The 20686-nt window shown below is 41.9% G+C and overlaps 1 protein-coding gene across 8 annotated transcripts in view; it reads right to left on the minus strand.

Moving 5' to 3' along the window:
• Positions 1-9890: 9890 nt before the first annotated feature.
• LOC101018167 (cytochrome c oxidase assembly factor 1 homolog) overlaps positions 9891-20686 on the minus strand; it is a 148120-nt gene continuing 137324 nt past the window's right edge. For all 8 annotated transcript variants that reach the window (XM_021935840.2, XM_017956749.3, XM_003896067.5 and 5 more), the window contains 3 exons: positions 19478-19626; positions 14675-14751; positions 9891-13784 (listed from right to left, as the gene is read on the minus strand). In XM_021935840.2, the coding sequence (XP_021791532.1) occupies positions 13646-13784; positions 14675-14751; positions 19478-19626 (365 nt within the window). In that variant the 3' untranslated portion in view covers positions 9891-13645. The remainder of the gene's footprint in view (positions 13785-14674; positions 14752-19477; positions 19627-20686) is intronic.

Below are 20686 nucleotides of genomic sequence, written 5' to 3' on the forward strand. Positions count from 1 at the left end.
ATTTGATTAGGATTGAACAGTTCAAGTGTATCTAGGCCCCACAGTGACCAGTAAAGTCCAACTAAAAAATGGAAATGTGAAAGTGTATGCCGAATACCTTAAAGTAACTAATCATCCTCACACACAGAAGTCTGAGAGTCCTTATTTATCTTTTATTAGGCTCAGCGCATTAAATATTTGCCTATCACCTGTGTGCTGTGTACCGTGGCCATGCCTTGCTCTGTATTATGAACAACTCAGACCTGTCCCTTCACGGTCTGATTAGGGTGCTGCACAAAGCTTTCTCCCTAACATGGTTTCTCAGCTGTCAAAATCATGAAAATGACAGCACCTAACCACTATTTTAAAGTGTGTACAGTAAATACCCAAATGTGTGTAAATGTCATAGACATATACAAAGTCAGTAATCTCGCCCAGTCCTGCTGAGTGAACCTGTCGAAGCACCTGGGAGCGCTCTTTACACTATTAGATGAAATTCTTCAGGCAGTTCAGACAACCAGGTTGCACTGTTTTCTCATTAAATTGGCTTGCTTTATACAGTTTCTTGGAATCTAGCATTCCTAAACAAGCTTCAAAAAGCAGAAGAAGAAATTGTGCCACAGTGATAGAGTTTTTAATGAACACCCATGGCCACAGTGTTGAGTCTCAGGTAAGTCTTGGAAGAAGTAAAACACAGTATTAGGCAAATTTGTATAAGTATCTCTGAAAAAATAGGGAGGGAGGTGACCAGCAAAAAATAACCCACTATTGAATGACACGTTTGTACTTGACGGATCTGTCATCAGGTTTTAAAATCAGAATCATTTGGGCTTTTTAAAAACCATTTTATACTCGTAATAAATATATTTAATATAATTGCTGTATTTGTGAAAAAGATCTGTTTTCTTTTAGCTGGCCACTTCAGTTTGCTGCGTATCTTTAGCTGCTGTTGTGCCTTAAATACTGAGTCATAGGGTGCTTTTTTAAGAAGCCCTTCAGAATATACTTGTAAAGATAAATTGGCATTTTTTGGTTTATAAGATAAAAACAGGGCATGAAGAACCTTCATAATACTAGGCCAAATAAAATCTATTAATAGCTGCCAGCTAGCTCTACACTTATCTAAAGCTGTTAATGTTCCTTTTTTTCTATCACCAAATTTATAAAGGACTAAACAGTGCTATTGAGTTTACTTGGTTTATAAATCCAGTTTTAACTATAATTCAACAGTATTTTGATGGGATGAGATGTTTCTGTAATATGCAAAATGTATAAGTAGTTTTAATCAACTGGGAAATGATATTTGATCTTGTGTTTTGTTGTTTTCACATGAAAACTAGGAGGTAATTGATACCTTTCTCTAGTAGTGGTATAGAGGAAGGACAGATGCTCATTGATGAATCTCTTAAATTTCTCCAGCTAACCTCAGTTTGGAAGAAAAATGTATTAAAGGGTTATAAAGATCACTTAGAGAATGTGAGACAGAACGTGAATTATAGTCCTCAGTAATGTAATGGGGGTGGTGCGTGGCTCAGTCCATAGAGGCCTATGCATGTTTAGAAGTAGTAAATACCAATCCATGGACACCAACATACATGAATATAGACAGGAGAAAGATGACTAGCATTGGCAAACTAATCCTAAATACATTTTAAATTCACACCTCAATTTGAATTGCACTGATAAAAATGAAAAATAGCCATGTACTGTATTTATTGTCCAAGATTGGCCACCTCATCCATTCTATCTGTTGCAGAACTTAAAAAGCTTGATTGAATACCTTAATCTTAACCTCGAGAGCCTTAATCACTATTGTTTTGTTTTGGAGAGAAGGGGATATAATTTACATATCATGAAATGTACAGATCTAAATCCATACAGTCTCATCAGGCTTGACAAATGTATTCACTCCTTTAACCACACTCCTGTTCTGTTGCACTAGTTTTCCTTATCCTCAAACTCATATACTTGGAATCATACAGCAGGCACCATTTGGCTTCTGTAACTCAGCATGATGTCTTTGAGATTCATCTATGTCGAGGTTTATATCAGCAGTTTGTTCCATTTTTGTTTTTGTTTTTGTTTTGTTTTGTTTTGTTTTGAGATGGAGTTTTGCTGTTGTTGCCCAGGCTGGAGTGCAATGGCGGGATCTTGGCTCACTGCAACCTCCGTCTCCCAGGTTCCGGGGATTCTCCTGCCTCAGCTTCCCAAGTAGCTGGGATTACAGGCATGCACCACCACACGTGGATAATTTTTGTATTTTTTTTTAGTAGACATGGGGTTTGACCATGTTGGTCAAGCTGGTCTCAAACTCCTGACCTCAAGTGATCCACTCGCCTCAGCCTCCCAAAGTGTTGGGATTACAGGCATGAGCCACCGTGCCCAGCCTGGTTTGTTCCTTTTTATTGTTGTGTCATGCTATTTGAATGCATGAATTTATTTAGCTATCCTTCTGTTCATGGACCCCTGAGCTGTTTTGGTGGGGCTATTATAAATGTGCTATAAATATTCTTGTACAGGAATTTTTGTGGACATGTTTTCATTTCTCTTGGATTAAAAAGCTAGGAGTAGAATTGCTAGGTCTTATGGTAGCTATATATTTAACTTTTTAAGAAACTGCCCAACAGTTTTCTAAAACCATTGTGCTGTTTTCTGTTCCTACCAGCACATTGTATTTTGGTTGTTTTTTACATCCTTGCCGACGTTTGGTATTATCCGCCTGTTTCATTTTAGCCATGCTCCTGGATGTGTGGCGGTATCTCATGCTGGTTTAGTTTGCATTTCCCTGATGACTAACGGACAGTACTTTTCATGTCCTTTTTTCCTTTTAATTGGATAGGACTCCTTTGTGCATCTGGATTGTCAGATTTGTGTGTCACATATGTCTTTTCCCATCTATAGCTTGCCTATTTTCTCAATAGTATCTGTTGATGAGAAGAAGGGTTTAGTTTTGGTGAAATCCAATTTATGGCTTTTTGTTTTATAGTTAATGTTTTCTGTGTGCTCTTTAAGAAGTCTTTGCCTACCCAAGCTCATGAAGATACTGTTTTTTCTTAGGAGTATGATAGTTGTAGCGAATATTCAGGTCTGTGATTCACCTTGAATTAGTATTTTTATATGCCATGAGGTAGGTAGGCGTCAAATACCTTTGAACATTCTAGTGAATGTTCAGTGGTTCCAGCACCACTTGTCAAAGATTCTCCTTTCAACGTTAAACTGTTTCGGTGCCCGGTCTAAAATCATTTGATCATATATCTGTGGATCTAGTTTTCTGTTCCATTCTGTTATCTTTTTGTCAAAACTTGGTAAGTCTTGATCTCAGGTAAAACAGATGTTCTAATTTCTTCTTCTGCAAATTGCTTTATTCTAGGTCCTTTGCATTTCCAAACAAATTTTGTCAATTTCTACCAAACTACTCCCAGAAAAAGCCCTGTGGATTTTTGTTAAGATTCACTGAATCTGTAAATCAAGTAGTCATCCAATCCATAAACATGTTTTTCCATTTACTTCATTTTTTCTCAGCAGTGTTTTACATTTTTCAGTGCAGAGATCCTGTATATCCTTTAACTTTATCCCTGTGTATTTCATGGTTTTTGATGCTGTTGTTTTTTGGATACTCTTCATATTTCAGTTTTTTGTTTGCTTTTAATACCCCAGCTCTCATTTTTAGCTCATGATGCCTAACTAGAACTATGTTATAAATTATTTAAATGAGTCTTTTGAAACTTTTGTTGGTAACAGTGGGAGTAAGTTCTCTGAATTGAAATTTATAGTAACAAAATTGGACAGAATCCCTCCTCTATTTTTTCAAATTAGAGCTGCAGTAATGGAACTGCAGAGGGAATATGTGATTTGTCCAAGAGCTCACAGCTAGTTACGGGCAGAACAAAGGACAGAATCATTCAGATTTCCTGACTGCTTGTCAAGAACTTTTATCTCAGTGGATACTACCTTTGGCCCCATTTTAATGTCCAAAGTAGTTTTTAAAAATTACTTTTGTGTAACTTAATTTTGGGTTTCTTTTTTAATAACTGGAGGACAGGTAACCTGAGATGAGGCTAGTGCAGAGGTCAATATTCTGTGCCCTGTGCTGCCTGTTTGGTGAGGTTTTATTGGAATAGCCACACCCGTGTGTTTACATTTTGTCTGTGGATGCCTTCACACTACACCGCGCAGGTGAATACTTGTGACAGAGATCTGAAGGCCTGTACAGCCTAAGGTATTTAGTGTCTGGCCCTTTACAGAAAAAGTTTGCCAACCCCCAGGCAATTATAATCTAAATATATTTAAAATAGATATTTTCTATTTAAAACCAATCTTGACACAGTCCTTTGGGGAGCAGCTTATTTTACATGGCAGGATAATCTTATGACTTGATTACATTTTCTTCTTGCCATTTTTATTGAAATAAGTGGAGATTTTATTTACTAAAAATAAAACTATTTTTCCTAAGTATGTTAGCAACAGAAAAGTGTCTCAGTTCAATACATTGTGATGGGTTTGCATGAAAATTAGTATCTCTTTAGTTATCTCTATTAAGTAACCAGCTTTCTAATAAATTGTAAGAGAAGTATACCTAGAAGATAAATCAAAATATTTGGGAAGAGGTATGTTTAATCCTCAGCTGGAATTATTCAGGCGAGGAGGACTGTCACCTCATCCCTGCCCCCGTTTTTTTCTCTAAGCCAATAAAACTGTACCCTGTCCCATTTAAAGCAGCATATTCAATAATTTCATCCTATACTTTTTAAAGTTTTTGATTTTGCAATAGTTACAGAGTTACAGGGAGTTGAAAAGACAGTACAGATACATCTTACATAACTACAGGAAATTGATATTTGCACAATGTATATCGTTTTATGCCATTTTATCTTCCTACCAACACATTTGAGATACAGAACTGCTTCATTGCTATATAAAGATCTGTTGATATCTACATTTTACCAGTTGGAGTGAAATGTAGAAAACTCTCTTGCCCGTCCCCTCCCCACCCCATTTATAACTGTCTTAAACATAACCTGCTACGTACATTGAGATCTATGTCACACAATTTTGCTTCTACTACCAAATAATTTAGAAACCTCAAGAAGGAAAGTCAATTGTATTTACCCATATTTTTGCTGTTTCCATCGTTCTTCCTGACATCCCCAAACTTTTTGTTTTTAAACGTTTCCTTTCTGGTTCAAGAACTTCCTTTGGTCTATTCAAGGTCTGTAGGGTAGACTCATTCAACAAATTCTTTTAGTTTTCTATTATCCAAGAATGTTTCTATTACCCCATAATTCCTGAAGGATCATTTCACCAAATATGGAATTTGGAGTTGACAGAGTTTTGTTTGTTTTGAGGCAGTCTCACTCTGTTGCCCAGGCTGGAGGGCAGTGGCAGGATATCGGCTCACTGAAACCTCCACCTCCCAGGTTCAAGCAATTCTCGTGCCTCAGCCTCCCAAGTAGCTGAGACTACAGGCACATGCCACCATGCCTGCCTAATTTTTGTATTTTTAGTAGAGACAGGGTTTTGCCATGTTGGCCAGGCTGGTCTCAAACTCCTGACTTCAAGTGATCTGCTCACCTTGGTCTCCCAAAGTGCTGGGATTACAGGCATGAGCCACCATGCCCAGCCACAAGTTGACAGTTCTTTTGGCACTAAAATAATTTGTCTCACTTCCTTCTGGCCTCCATGGTTTCCAAAGAGAAATCCACTGTCATCTGAGTTACTTTTCCCTATAGGTAAGATGTCATTTCTTTCTTGATTCTTTCAAGCTTTTTTCTTTGTCTTTAGTTTTCAGAAGTCCTATCATGGATTTCTTTGGGTTTCACTCAGCTCCTTAAATACAGGCATACCTCAGAAATATGCTTCACTTTCAGTTCCAGACCACTGCAATAAACTAAATACCACAAGAAAGCAAGTCACATGAATTTTTTGCCTTTCCAGTGCATATAACATGGCTTATACTGTAGTTTAAGTGAGCAGTAGTGTTATGCCTAAAAATAATGTACATACATTAATTAAAAAGTACTTTTAAATGCAAGAGGAGGGTAGGAAAAGATAATAATTTTAAAATACCTTACTGCTAAGAAATGCTAACAACCATTCATTGAGTCATAATCTTTTTGCTGGTGGACGGTCTTGCCTCGATGTCGGTGGCTGCTGACTGATCAGGGTGGTGGTTGCTGAAGCCTGCAATGACTGGAAATTTCTTAAAATAAGACAACAGTGAAGTTTGCTGCATTGATTAACTCCTTCTTTCATGAAAGATTCCTCTGTAGCATGCAATGCTGTTTGATAGCGTTTACCCACAGTAGAACTTTTCAAAATTAGGGGTCAATTCTCTCAAACCCTACCACTGCTAAGTTTATGGAATATTCTAAATCTTTTGTTGTCATTTCAACAATGTTCATGGCGTCTTCACCAGTAGTAGATTCCATCTCAAGAAACTACTTTCTTTGCTCGTCCATGAGAAGCAACTTCTCATCCATACAAGTTTGATCCTGAGATTACAGCAATTCAGTCACATCTCCAGGCCCCTCCACTTCTAGTTCTCTTGCTGTTTTCACCCCATCTATAGTTCCTTCCTCCTCTGAAGTCATGAAACCCTCCAAGTCCTCCATGAGGATTGGAATCTATTTCTTCCAAACTCCAAATAATGTTGATATTTTGGCTTCCTCCCATGAATTGAATGCTCTTGATGGCATCTAGAATGGTGAATCCTTTCCAGAAGGTTTTCAACTGACTGCCTAGAACCATCAGAGAAATCACAAAATGTATTTCTTAATAATAAGTCTTGAGAGTCAAAAGTACTCCTTGATCCATGGGCAGCAGAATGGATACTCTGTTAGCAGGCATGAAACAACATTCATCTCCTTGTGCATCTTCATCAGAGCTCTTGGGTGACCAGATGCATTGTTAATGAGTAGCAATATTTTGGTTTTTTAGGTTTGTTTTTTGAGACAGGGTTTCACCATGTTGCCCAGGCTGGTCTGGAACTCCTGACGTCAAGCAGTCCACCTGCCCCAGCTTCCCAAAGTGCTGGGATTACAGGCATGAGCCACTGCACCCGGCCATATTTTGAAAGAAATCTATTTTTTCTGAGCACTGAGTGTCAACAGTGGGCTTATTCAGTAGACCATGCTGTAAACAGACCAGCTGTCATCCATGCTTTGTTGTTGCGTTTATACACCGTATCTTAAGGGCCCTAGGATTTTCAGAATAGTCAGTGAGCATTGGCTTTAACTGAAAGTCACAGCTGCACTAGCCCCTGACAAGAGTCAGCTTGTCCTTTGAAGCCAGGCATTGAGTTTTTCTAACTATGAAAGTCCTAGATGGCATCTTTTTCCAATAAAATGCTGTTTCATCTACACTTAAAATCTGTTGTCTAGTGTATCCACTTGCATCGATGATCCGAGCTAGATCTTGTGGGTAACTTCTGCAGCTTCTCCATCAGCACTGCTGCAGCACTTTGTATTTTTATGGAGATGGCTTCTTCTTTACTTAAACCTCATGAATATTGCTAGCTTCAAATTTTCTCCTGCAGCTTTCTGACCTCTCACATTTAGTAAGAGGCCATTGTGGGGTTATTAATTGGCCTAATTTCAATATTGTTGTGTCTCAGGGAATAGGGGGGCCTGAAAAGTGGGAGAAAGATGAGGGAATGGCCAATCAGTGGAGCAGTCAGAACACACACATTTATCAATTAAGTTCACCGTCTTAGGTGGGTGAGGTTCATGGTGCCCAAAACAATTACAACAGTAACATCAAAGATCACTGGTCACAGCTCTCCGTAACAATAATTTAAAAGTCTGACGTATTGTGAGAATTACCAAATGTGACACAGATGCAAAGTGAGCACAAGCTGCTGGAAAAGTGGCACCAAAAGACCTGCTCGACAGTTGCCACAAACCCACGATTTGTAAAAGACACAGCATCTGCAAAGTGTCATCAAGTAAAACACAATAAAACTAGGTATATATGCCTATAAAAGGTTCATTTGTTTTTGACAAATTTGTAGACTCTCAGCCATTATTTTTTTCAAATACTTTTTCAGCCCCACCCTCCTTCTCCTCTTTCTTAGACCCATGATTCAAATGTTAGGTCTTTAGCTAGAGGCCCACAGGTACCAATCGCAGTCTGTTTTCTCTGCTCAGATTTTTATTTCATCTTAAAATTCAGTGATTCTTTTCTCTGTACTCCTCATTCTGCTGTTTAACCCATCCAGCGAGATTTTTATTTCATTTAATCTTTTCTCAGTTCTAAAATTTCCATTTGATTTGCCGTCTTCTAAGACTTCCTATTTTTTCATTTATTCCAAGCATGTTCATAATTGCTCACCGAAGTTTTAAATGATGGCTGCTTCAAAATCCTTCTCAGATAATTCTAAGATCTGTGTCATCTTGGTGTTTGTGTCTGTTAACTCTCTCTTCTCATTCAGGTTGACATTTGCCTGGTTCTTGGCACAAGAGCATGGCTTTCTGTTCTATTCTGCCCATTTGGGTTTGAGACCCTGGACTTGTTTGAATGTTTTAGTAGGTCTACTCTGACACCACCCCCGTGGGTGAAGGGGGCATGTGGTGCGTTTGACGGTTCAGGCTCACCACTGAGCCCCGTTTGAGTACAGGCGGCAGGGAGGAGTGGCTCAGTGCAGCTTCCCACTAGAACACGTGGCCCCACTGATACCACGGGAGTGGGGGGAGTTGTTCCTCTGGGTCAGGGTAAAAGTCTAGGCTCCCAACATGGCCTCCACTGACACTATGGGGGTGGGCCTCATTACCATCCTGCAGGGATAGAAGTCCCAAGCGCCCTACTGGGCTAGCTCTGACCCCACTCCAGCAGGGGTTGGGGAGGCCTCACTGCAATAGGCAAAGGAGAAGGTCTAGGCTCCCCACTTGGCCCTTGCTGGTGAGGCTGTGGGGTTGGGGCCATGGGTTTTTCCACGGTGTTTGGATAGAGTAGGGAAGTTACTGTCCGAGACTTCTCCCTCTTTCTAGGTTGCCCTGTCCTGATCCTTGGGCTAGAGACACCAGGCTTTTAGCCATTGGCTCCTATTGGTGTTTCTGGGGTGCTGGTTTCTCCAGTGCCTCGTATTTGCCCAATATGAGGCAAAAGAAAACCCAGGGAAGTCAATGCTGTGTTATTCCTTGGGTACTGAAGTTCCTTTCCATTCGGTCTTCTCAGCTTTCACAGTAGTTTGATGTTTGTTTTATGCAAGTCCAGGCTGCTCTTCGTGGAGGAATAGGGAGAAGTGCGTCTATTCTTTCTTGTCTCTCCCACTTTGTTTTGAATAGTGAATTTTCTAAAAATGTGGTCCTAGAAAGTAGCTTAGTTTGCAAAATATAAACATAACTTTTATATAATTTTATAAATAACTACTGACTCAGTCAAACCACCGAGGACATGTTCTACAATCAATGGTTTGTGTGTGTCTCCAATTGAATGCTAAGTCCTCGATCTAAGCCATGTCTTAGATTAAAATAATTCCAGGATTTCCTGATATTGAACCACCTTTGCATTCCGGGAATAAACCTCTCTTAGTCACTGTTAACAGTAGGGTGCACTAGGTTAAGTTGGGGTAACAAATAGCCCCCCATCTTAGGGGCTTGTAAGGGTTTATGTGTCTCTTACGCTCCACGTCCCACTGTGGGTCAGCTGTCCCAGCCCCCAAGCCCTTGAAGTAGCCACCATCTGGAATATTACCAATCTTAGGGACGAAGGCAAAGTGGACAGTGTGAACCAAGGGCAGGCACTTAAAACTTTTACTCAGAAGTCCTACATGCCACTTCCACTCACAAGCCACACAGTCACACCTAAGTTCAACGAGGGGATGTATAATCCTCCCACAGGAAAGAGCACTGAGAGGGAGAAGCACCAACCCATTTCGTGAAAAATAATACAATATACCACTACATATCATTGGATTCAGTTCACTAATATTTTATTTCGAATATTTGCATCAACCTTCATAAGGGAGACAGGTCTATAGTTTCTCATTTCATAAAAATAATTTGGAAGTGAAAAATTACTCTGTCATTAAGACTGCAAGGTGACTGATGTGGTAGCTCAAGTTAAAAGTGTTATAGGTGTATAGTAGGGGGTCTAATTTCTGCCTTGACAGCTTATTATGTGATAATAAAAGGTTAACACACTTCATGTGATCTGATAAATCAATTAAAACATTTCCTTAAAAAAAATTCCTTTTGGAAATTTCCTCTAAGGGGAAAAACATTTGGAAGATAATTTAGGAATGAAAAGTACTCTCTCCTGCAAAGTCAGATTTCACTTCTGCACCCAACCCGTGTCTTAGAGGCATGTTTTTAATATTTTCATTTCCTACTTTTCTGCCCTGGATTATAAAGTGGGCGCAGTTTTTCTGTACACATTCCTGACAGTGCTTTCAACTGAGCAACTCTGCCAAAAAGCATGCCTGAACCGGGAGGGCATTACTAAGGAGGCAAGAATCTTCTAGTGGGTGGAGACGAGGTTTTCCTATCACCCTCTCACCTCCTTCTTGACCGCCCCCATCATTGAGCCGCCTGTGTAAACAGCATCTTTTGTCCAAGCATCCCAATGAGCAGTATAAACATTGTCTCACCTGTAAGGCAAGTGATTGGTAAATATTTATTCATATTTTTCAGATGGACAAACTGAAAATGCCAGAGTCAAGTGGCCTAAAGCCACTTCCAAAGCTGCTTGCTTTGGGAAAACCCTTCACAACTGCTGCTTCTTGAGCATTTTCCTGGCCTTGCTGGTGGCCAGAGGACAGAAGAAACTAAGTTCTGGCTGTTTGGTGTATATGTAATTTCAGTTTCATTGTTGCTGTATACAAACTTTACCAAAACTCAGAGTAATAAAACCTTATCAGGTATTAGCAAGTCCTTGGGTTGGTGAATAGGGAATGTTTACAGGCAAGAGGAGGCTAATTCTAGGAAAACTGAACGAAGACGGTAAAATCTGTGACTTACTTGAAAGTCACACAGGTCTTGTCAGTACACATTCAGCACAGTCTCTGAAACCTCATTAGCAGTAGAATCACGTGCTTACCCCCAAATCTTTGATGGCCACAAATTGTATGCAAATGTCAACACTGGCAGTCACACACTGTGGCCAACCTACCTTTCCAGGCCTCTCTTTTACTTTACCTACGCTCATCTACACGCTGTCCAAACTGGGCTTCTTATATCTGGGGCACAACTCCCCCCTGCCCGCTCTGGGGCCTCTCTTCATGCTGTGCTTTCCACTTGCAGGGTGCTCTCCATCATGTCTGCTTATCAAAATCTTGGACTTCAAGGCCCACAGGGACACTACTGCCTCCGGACAGCCTCTTAGATTCCTCCTAACTGATATCTCTATTTTCTACATCATTTTTAGCACCAGAGCTTGAAATTCTTTTGGCATGGTATTATAATACTCTCCACAGCCCCTGCCCATCCGCCCAGCACACTAGCTGGTAAGGAACTTGCGGGTAGAGGCCCTGCAGCCTCTTCTATAGTAAAGCACGTAGGAGTCACGCTACCATTTGTTGGCTGTGATCCCTCTCCTGCAGTCTTTACGTCTACAGTTTGTATCATTCTAGGAAACCCCTTTCTCTGGTCTCTGGGCTATCCTGTCTCTTTATGGGATGCACTGGGGGCCCTTCCTCAAAAAGTCACCTTTTCCTCTGATGCATTATCCAAGACATCATTAAGGTAGTTAGTGGAGTCAATGGCTGAGTCACAGTGATTAATGGATCTACAGGAAACAGTGGGCTGCAAGTGCACATCATTGCTATCCTCAAAGAACAGGAAAGACAGTGTCTATTGCAATGATCAAGTTCCAGCCTGCTCAGAATCACCCATGAAGGCATTAAGTGCACAGGAAGTAAATGTGAAGAGAAAAAACACCCAAGATGGCGGCTTTCAAATAGAAATCAAGGAGCTATTCACTACATAATACGATTTCCTATCAGGTGGATTAGAAAAGCCTCTTCATTAATTCAAACTCTACACTTATTTTTACTTCGGAACAGATGGCCAACCTGAGCCCTGGTTTTCTATAATTTGGCCATAGCAAAGAAACAAAAAAAATTCAAACACTAAAATGAAGTAGAAGTTGTCAGAGAATAGACAGCAAGCAACACATAAATTCACAACATACACACAATAGGACAGTGTGTAACTTAAAGAGCAAAAGCACAAAACTGTACAGTGCTCTGCCATTTATTTTAAAAGACTGTAGAGATTGGAATATTTATCTAAACACACTGACAAAAGCGCTCTCAGGGGGAGACTTTTCACTGTATAATCTACTCAAAGAACACACAAACATGTTTTTAAAGAAACAACTCCAGAATAGAGCTTGTAACAACTGAAGACCTCATATTCTACCAGCATGTTTAAGCTCATTTTTTTCTTTTTTTCTGAGAGGCTTCTCTTCACTGAATATTAAGAATGTAGGAAGAGAGCTCATGGCTGTCCTTCGTTGTGGACAACTACAATGGCATTAAGCCTGCAAATGCTAAGAGGGTTAAACTGACCTTTTCAAAGCACAGATACCAGATTTCTGTTTTTGTAGGCTCTGGTGCCCACAAGGAAGTTCTTTTGCTTTATAATATGTTTCCTTATAAGACTAATAAAACCTAAGGATACGATTATCTAACATGCAGTTAAGTTGTTTGGAAAGCAAATAGGTAAGAACCTGTTAGCTTTTTCCTTTCCTTCCCTTTTCCTTCTTTTTCTTTCCTTTTTTTTTTTTCTCTCTCCTGAGACGGAGTTTTGCTCTTGTTGCCCAGGCTGGAGTGCAATGGTGAAATCTTGGCTCACTGCAGCCTCTGCCTCCTGGATTCAAGCAATTCTCCTGCCTCAGCCTCCCAAGTAGCTGGGATTACAGGCACCTGCCACCACACTCAGCTAATTTTTTTGTATTTTCAGTAGAGACGAGATTTCACCATGTTGGCCAGGCCTCCTGACCTCAGGTGATCCGCCTGCCTCGGCCTCCCAAAGTGCTGGGATTATAGGCATGAGCCACCACCCCCAGCCAGATGCTGTTACCTTCAAACTAACTTTCCTAAGTTAACTTTATGTGTATATGTACACACACAAATTTTCTAAGCTTTCAAAATGTTTGGAATAAAAATTATTTTGCAAATCTTCAACTGGGCAGATGGTTGGTATCTGAAATAGAAATAAATGCAAACAAAATATTCCAAAGTGATGGAGAATGTCCACAAGCTACTTAACAACATGAATTCAAGGTACAGTGAAAAACCAAACTGGTCTTCCTCATCATTCTCATGTCAATAATTTAGAAAAAATCCCTTCAGTACTACTGAGCTTCAGGCTTTGTAATGAAGACTGAAAATTCCAGGGGAAAGGAAGAGGAAGAGAAAGGAAAGAAATGAGAACCAGCAAAGATCAACAAACATTTCATTAATTCTGATTCCTTTTATCATTTGCTTTTTTATACAAAGCACTTTCAAATCAATTATCTTAAATTTGTAATAGGGGTTTCTTTCGGATTCAGTTTAAAAATGACAAATAGCATTCGTTGTGCCCAAGTTGGAATTATACCAAAATTACCATGTGTTGGCACATACAATCATCCCGCTGGTGGCTGGAAAACTGGGTTGCAGGAGTGTCTGCCACTCAGATGGGCCACCACCCCAGTGGGCATATGGTAGAGATGAGGGAAGGATGGACTAGAAGCACGCTGGGCCTGCTGGGTCTTCTGGGTCGTCTCTACTCTTTTTCACTTCGTCACCGTTTTCCCCACTGAGCTTGAACACAGGAATCTGCTGCCCATCCTTGAGCTCTAAAAAGACCTCGTCAAGGTGCCACCTGAGAGAAAGCAGAAGTACAGTATCTCTAATCTATGAACACTGAGGCAACAGCCATAGTCAAAAAAAGGGGTGCAGAAAGCAGTTGTTTTGAATAATGCCTTAAATTTTTGTAAACATTTTGTGTGAGTGCTGTGTCAACACAATTCGTAACATTCTACCATGGGCTCTCATTATTTAACCAGCTTCGACTTTGAGGCAGGCTTAACAATGACAGGCGAATGGAAGGGACACCAGGAAGGAGAAGGAGCAGTTTATTTCTCATTTCCTAATTCACACTGACCTTCAGTTCCTGGCATGGAATCCAGCCAGCTCGTGCACTAATCCCAGGCTCAGAGGTCAGTGAGCCCAGGGTGAGCTAGGTGGGCCCGCCTGCTCCTTTTGTCCTTGGGAATTAAAACACAGCCTGGCTAAACAGCAAGCATCTATGAGAGAGGCTTCCCGTGGGGGAAGTGAGTGGATGTAGCTACTGGCAACCAGACAAGCAAAGCCAATTAACGGGTGGAGAGCTTATGCAAAGAATGTGATGAATAAATTCTGGAACAAGAATCCATGCCCTTTATTCATTTGTAACAATCGAGGCAGTGAAGTGAGAAGCTGTAACATAGCATCAAATTATGACAGACCTAGATCACTATAACTGGAAAGTTTTATGAATTCAACGGCATATAAGGAGAGGGCAATTCAGTAGACTGTATGGATAAACTGGACTCAGCTAAGAGCCACAGTACTGGCTTGCTGCCCAGGCCACGAAGCTTTCAGCTTCAAGCTTGAAAAACAGTTCTTCCTATGCCCACAGCAATTTACCAACAAATGAAAACAGAGTCGGGGTTGCTTCCATCAGGAAGTCCTCCTCCCACCCCCCGGACTGCCGTCACCTTCCCAGGATACCTCTGAAAGGGGCCACCTCTGGAGGAGCGGACGTAGAGAAGGCCCTCTGACTTGGATCCAGAGACAGGAATCTTCAACTGTGGTGTAAAATGACAGAAAGGAGAGATGTAATTGGATACATTATTGTCATTTCAGAAGATGATGACAAAATGATGCTTTCTAGAGCTAAGCCTATAAAATCCAGTGATTCTCCACAGAAGTGAGTTGTTTTCTAACAGCCCAGCTGGAGAATCCACTTGATTTTCCAAATGTCCTGCCCCTCTTTGGTTGGCTGGTAAGGTCAATGGCAGTCTTTGCATTTGGCAAGGAGGCCTCCTATGATCCTACTTCCAATGATCGCTCAAAAGTCCACTGTTAAAAAGGAGCAAACTCCTGACACACGCAGCAACATGGATGAGTATCAAAAACACGCCAAGTCAAAGGGCTTTACACAGGAGGAGTATATAACTATTTATTTTAATTCTACAACAGGCTAAACTATGCTGGAAACCTGTTATTTTGATGGATTACAAAGTAATTTTCAAACATCAAAAAAAAAAAAAAAAAGAAAAGTGACTGCCTCTGGTAGAGCTGGAAGATGTGAGAAGGAACCCACTGGGTAGGAAACGAGGGAATTCAGGTGCTGGGAGCAATCTACATCTAGATAACGGCTTGAGTGACACGACTGGGTGTATTTGTTAAAACTCATCAGAGATAGGACACTTGGATTTGTGCCTTTCACAGACTGTAAATTTTACCTCAAAAAAAAAAAAAAACAAAAACAAAAAAAAAACTAGGCACCATAACAAATATTAAACTCCACTTAATGATGTACGTGCTTACATGTATAATGTTTGAAAATTACTTTGTAATCCATCAAAATAACACTATAGACTCATGGAAACAGAGCAAAATGCTAACTGTAGAATCCAGGTACCAGCTATAGGTGCTCACAGTATAAATTCTTTTATCTTTTTTGTACATTTGAAATTTTTCATAATAAAATACCAAAAGAAAATTCACTGTTTTAAAGAGGAACCTATTGCCAGCAAATTGGTACATATTTTGACCTGGACCCTAAAGAACAGGCTTTAAGGAAAATATAATACATGAAGGCTTGTCTGGGAAAGACGACACAGAGTCCTGGGTTTCTCCTTCATCCCCAGCACCACAGGCTGGGTTCGCACCACAGGGTGCTGCCAGGTGCTGCCATGCCCGTGCCCAGGCAGTCGGCCTAACAGCCCCTAAGCACTTGTTTGATTACACTCCAATTTAGAAAAAAAAAAAATAGTGAATGCGATGTTTTTGGTTTCTCACGAAAACCACAGAAGCTATGAGCCTCGCGAAGGAGACACAGGCACAGTAATAAGGAAGCCCGTCATGAGACAGGCACCTCCCAGAGTGCCTTCCCGTGTCCTCGGTAATGGCCAAAGATACCTCCCGGAGCGGGGGCGGGGTGGGGGTGGGGGCAGGGAGTATCCCACCCATTCCAAGTTGCCACCAAGAGAAGAAACTACTGAGGTACACATTTGTGCTTTCCAAAACTCTTTCTTTCCTTTAAACACACCTGAAGGAAGGCACAGGATTTGGAACATGGCTCCATAACTCAGGTGAATAGGCAGTCAACTAGTCACACTTCAAGAACAAATCTTTAGCCGGGCATGGTGGCTTTCGCCTGTAATCCTAGCACTTTGGGAGGCCAAGGCAGGTGGATCACTTGAGGCCAGGAGTTCGAGATCAGCCTGGGCAATATGGCAAAACACCATCTCTACTAGAAATACAAACAATTAGCCAGGCGTGGTGGTGCGCACCTATAGTCCCAGCTACTCAGGAGGCTGAGGCAGGAGAATCGCTTGAACCTGGGAGGTGGAGGCTGCAGTGTGCCGAGATCACACCACTGCACTCCAGCCTGGGTAACAGAGCAAAGCTCCATCTCAAGAAAAAATAAAAAATAAAAACAAATCTTCAGGGTCCCACTGTTTGAGTCAAGCTAAAGCTTTTCTCCAGAGATTATAGAATTAAGCAACAGAGTATACACTGAGCATCTCTGGATGCTTTAAGAAAAAAAATAAATAAATAAAAGGAAGGAGAAAGAAATGGGCAGAAGCAAGAAGGATTCTGAAGAACAGGAAACTCTGAGAGGCCAATGTCTGAACTGTGCACAGCTGTGCTTCCGTGTGTAGATGTGACACTTTACAGGTTGGTTCCTTCGCCCAGCCCGACCTTGCCAAAGATTAAAGCAGGAGTTCTGGTAAAGCAAAAGTTGGTCACTGGTGACTATTTCACACACACACTCTAGAAAAAATCCCAATGTATGATAATTACTTCATGAACAACTGAAACATCTCGCCTCTGGAAACACTGTAAGAAGTACAAATAAAGGAATTTGGGATAATAGGGCATATGCTGTACAGAAGCATCCTTACAGCTGATTATAAAGAAAGTAAGGACCCTGACAGAATGTCAAAAATAGTCCACAAATTGGAAGATGCACTGAGGCTCCGGGTGGCTGTGATGCAGCAGACTCTGAACTCCTGTCACTGCGGAGTCACAGCATTTGGCAGCAGTAGAAGCCAGAACCTAGCACCACAGCCAACATAGTCACAGCATGGCCAAGGCCCCAGGATGTGGGGAAGCCCAGGAAGGCACCCTCTCAGCACCACTGGGGCCAAAGTGAAAGCTGGACAGAACAAAGCTCCCACCAAAACAACCATGGCCTCACCCTACTCTCACTGGGGTTCCTGGAGCACCAGATCATGGATGCTGCATCAACCAGCCCTGGCAAAGGCGCCTTTGGCACCCACTTCCTCAGCGCTACAGCTGGGCTCTGTGCTCTGAGCCGAGAGAAATGCAACAGCCAGACCTACCTGCTGGCTTTTCCAGGTTCTCAGGATTGCTGGGGTCTAGCCAAGTGACCAAAGACAAGGAAGCACAGACGGGCTCCGCCACACCATGGGAGCAATCCAGTGGCCTGGCACAGAGTGAGCACTCCACACATGCCCAGCCCTTCCCTGTGCTCCTCCTACGTGTCCTCTCTCACGCGGTGTCGCTGCCGTCCTTCCACTCACATCCATGCTGGACACTGGAGCATCACCTCCGACCCACTCACTCCTGATACATGACTGTTACCAAGTTCTGTCACCTGGATGCCACGATGCCTTCACATCCATCTTTTGCTTCTCCAGGCCACACCTCTGGTTCATGCTCTCACCACTGCACACCAGTGTGGCTGCATCTCTCTCCTAAAGGTGGCTCACTGTAGCCAGTCCCTGGACATCGCCAATCTACACAAACATACCTTCTTTTAAAACCGAGTATTTTAATCAGAATACCAGAGCATGAATTGCTTTTGTAGTTCAAAAAAAGTCTCATTAGAGCTAGGTCCATTAAGAACATACTAAAAATAACAAAAAATAATGTAGGTCAGATCACCTCACTCTTATCCTTCCAACACTTTACGGGCTTCTGCTGCTAGAGTCAAGCACACACCTTCCAAGATGACACTGTGGCCCCCTGGTGGCCACGGCCTCTCCTACCTGCCCACACCCACCTCGCCCACCTGTGCCTCCACTGCCATATCACACTGACAGGGGACACAGTGACAACCTTCCCGGGGCATGCTGCTCCTCAGCCGGGTGTTCCTCTCCACCGTTCAAAGTCCTCACAGCCGTCTCCCAGGCCTCCAGCCACTCCCCCTAGGCCTGCATAACAGTGACAGGGCTTGCATCACCCTGTCTTACTCAGGAATTTTCAACTATAAAACCCCAAAAGCCTTCTGCACCTCTATTCCCCGCATAGCTTAGAATCATTCCTCAAACCAGGGTATATACTCAAAATATGTTTGTTAAACAGAAGAACAAATGCATTTTACATGCAAGTGAGTGTGATCAAGTACAAAAAGGTAAGTTACAGCTAAAAAAAATGGGTTGGTATACTGTGGAAGCAATGTAAATAAATACACTTTAAAAATCAAAGTTTAAAGAGTTGGTTACATTTGAATGAGCACTGACTGGATACAGATGCTTTCTCATTTTTTTTTATTTTAGAGACAGTTTCACTCTGTCACCCAAGGTGGAGTGCAGTGACATGATCATAGCTCACTGCAGCCTCCAACTCCTGAGTTCAAGTGATCCTCCTGCTTCAGCCTCCTGGGTAGCTGGGATTATAGGTGTGCACTATCATACCTGGCTAAATGATAGATAGATAGATAGATAGATAGATAGATAGAGAGAGAGAGAGAGAGAGAGAGATAAACTGGCTAAATGATAGATAGATAGATAGATGGATGATTGATTGATTGATAGATAGATAGATAGATAGATAGATAGATAGATAGATAGATAGGCAGGCAGAGAGAAAGAGAGATAGAGACAGGGTCTTGCTGTGTTGCCCAGGCTGGTATCAAACTCCAGGGCTCAAGCAATCCTCTTACCTCAGCCTCCCAAAGTGCTGAGAGCTATCAAAGCCAACATGGTAGCAAACCACCACTGGTCATTTCTCTACTACCTTCAATTCAAGATGGTAGTAGCATACCACTGCATTCCCTGCATACCCACTGCATTCCCTGCATACCACTGCATTCCCTGCCACATCAATTCCCCAGAATGGAAGAAAAGTATATAGAAATATATCTATAATATAAAATATATTTTATATAAACATTAAAATCCATAATAAAAAAACTTTTTTTAAAGGTGCTAAACCTAGCTTTACTTAGTGGATTTTCCCATCCCAAATCCTTAACTCCAAGACTTTCCAGGAGACAATAGACTCTCCTCTCCTTCAGCAGGCACCAGCCTGCAGTTCGCAGGGAAAGCACGTTACCTTGGCATCAGCAATGTCCACGAAGTTTTCCCTATCGGTGAGCTTGAGATAATGGATGTTGAGAGGAGGGCCCAGAGCTTCCTGTGCCTCGGGATGGCTCTGCAGCTGCTCCATTGCCAACTTGTAATACAAACTCCTGGAGTGAAACTCTAAGGACGAAAGACACACTTATTTTCCTTGTTGAACTTGGTCAGGTGGAATCTACTACAAAGAAAATTAAATAATACAATTGATGTACAGGGTAGAAACAGAAACATGAAATTTGTGGATGGACGAATAATTAGGACCATCTACTCTAAACTGTCCATTTTACAGACTCAAAAACCAAAGCACTGGCAGGCAGTGTTTTGCAGGGATGTGCAGATGACCTTAGGCCTTGACCTCAAGCAGACCCTTTCTGCTTCACCTCATTTCTACCCTCACTCATTGCCTTATTTCTACACCTAAGGGGTTTGATCAGCTCTTCCCTAAGTTTCCTCTCAAGTCCCTAAGTTTCCTCTAAAGTCCTATGATTCCATGACTTGTTCAAAGTGACACAGCTTGTCCACGGCAAAGCCGAGGCCAGAAGTCATGACACCTGACTTCTCAACATTGCCTATTCCACTAACATGAGACGTAAAATAGGCTACAACATTAACAAAACCCTCAGGCCAAGAAACAGGATATGAGAATGTTCACTCATCGACATTTAAGCCAACATTTCAAGTCAAACTGCTCTCAGTCTCAGGAATCATTCTGAGCCCACAGGCTACCTGGGAACTCCGGGCAGCACCTCCCAGAAGCTGTAAGTTCTAATAATCAGCTGCCCGAAGGAGGGACCACAGGCAGGCTTCCCAAGCAGGCTGTTCAGTTTGGCCACAGAAAGTGCTTCCCTTCTGAAGGTCCCATCACACTAATGAAGGGAAAGGTGACCTGACCCTGGAGAGGCCAAGGGAATCCCCCTCCTCGGCTGCTTCCCAGGAACAGGGATACAGGGAATACCACAGGAATGAACGCGGTGCCAGCCATGATAGGAAAAGAAGAGACAGAAGCAGAGTCCAGACAGGTAATCTTTATTGAGTGATTTCTATGGTCAGGCACTGTTCTCAATATTTCACACATCTCACAATGTTCAATAGCTCTCATGTTGTAAGATTCAATTCTCACCTCATGCACAGGCACTAACATTACCACACATCACACCAATAAGGTAACTAACGCCCAGAAAGG

Source organism: Papio anubis, chromosome 4 (assembly GCF_008728515.1).
Source record: "Papio anubis isolate 15944 chromosome 4, Panubis1.0, whole genome shotgun sequence".
NCBI classification, from domain to species: domain Eukaryota; kingdom Metazoa; phylum Chordata; class Mammalia; order Primates; family Cercopithecidae; genus Papio; species Papio anubis.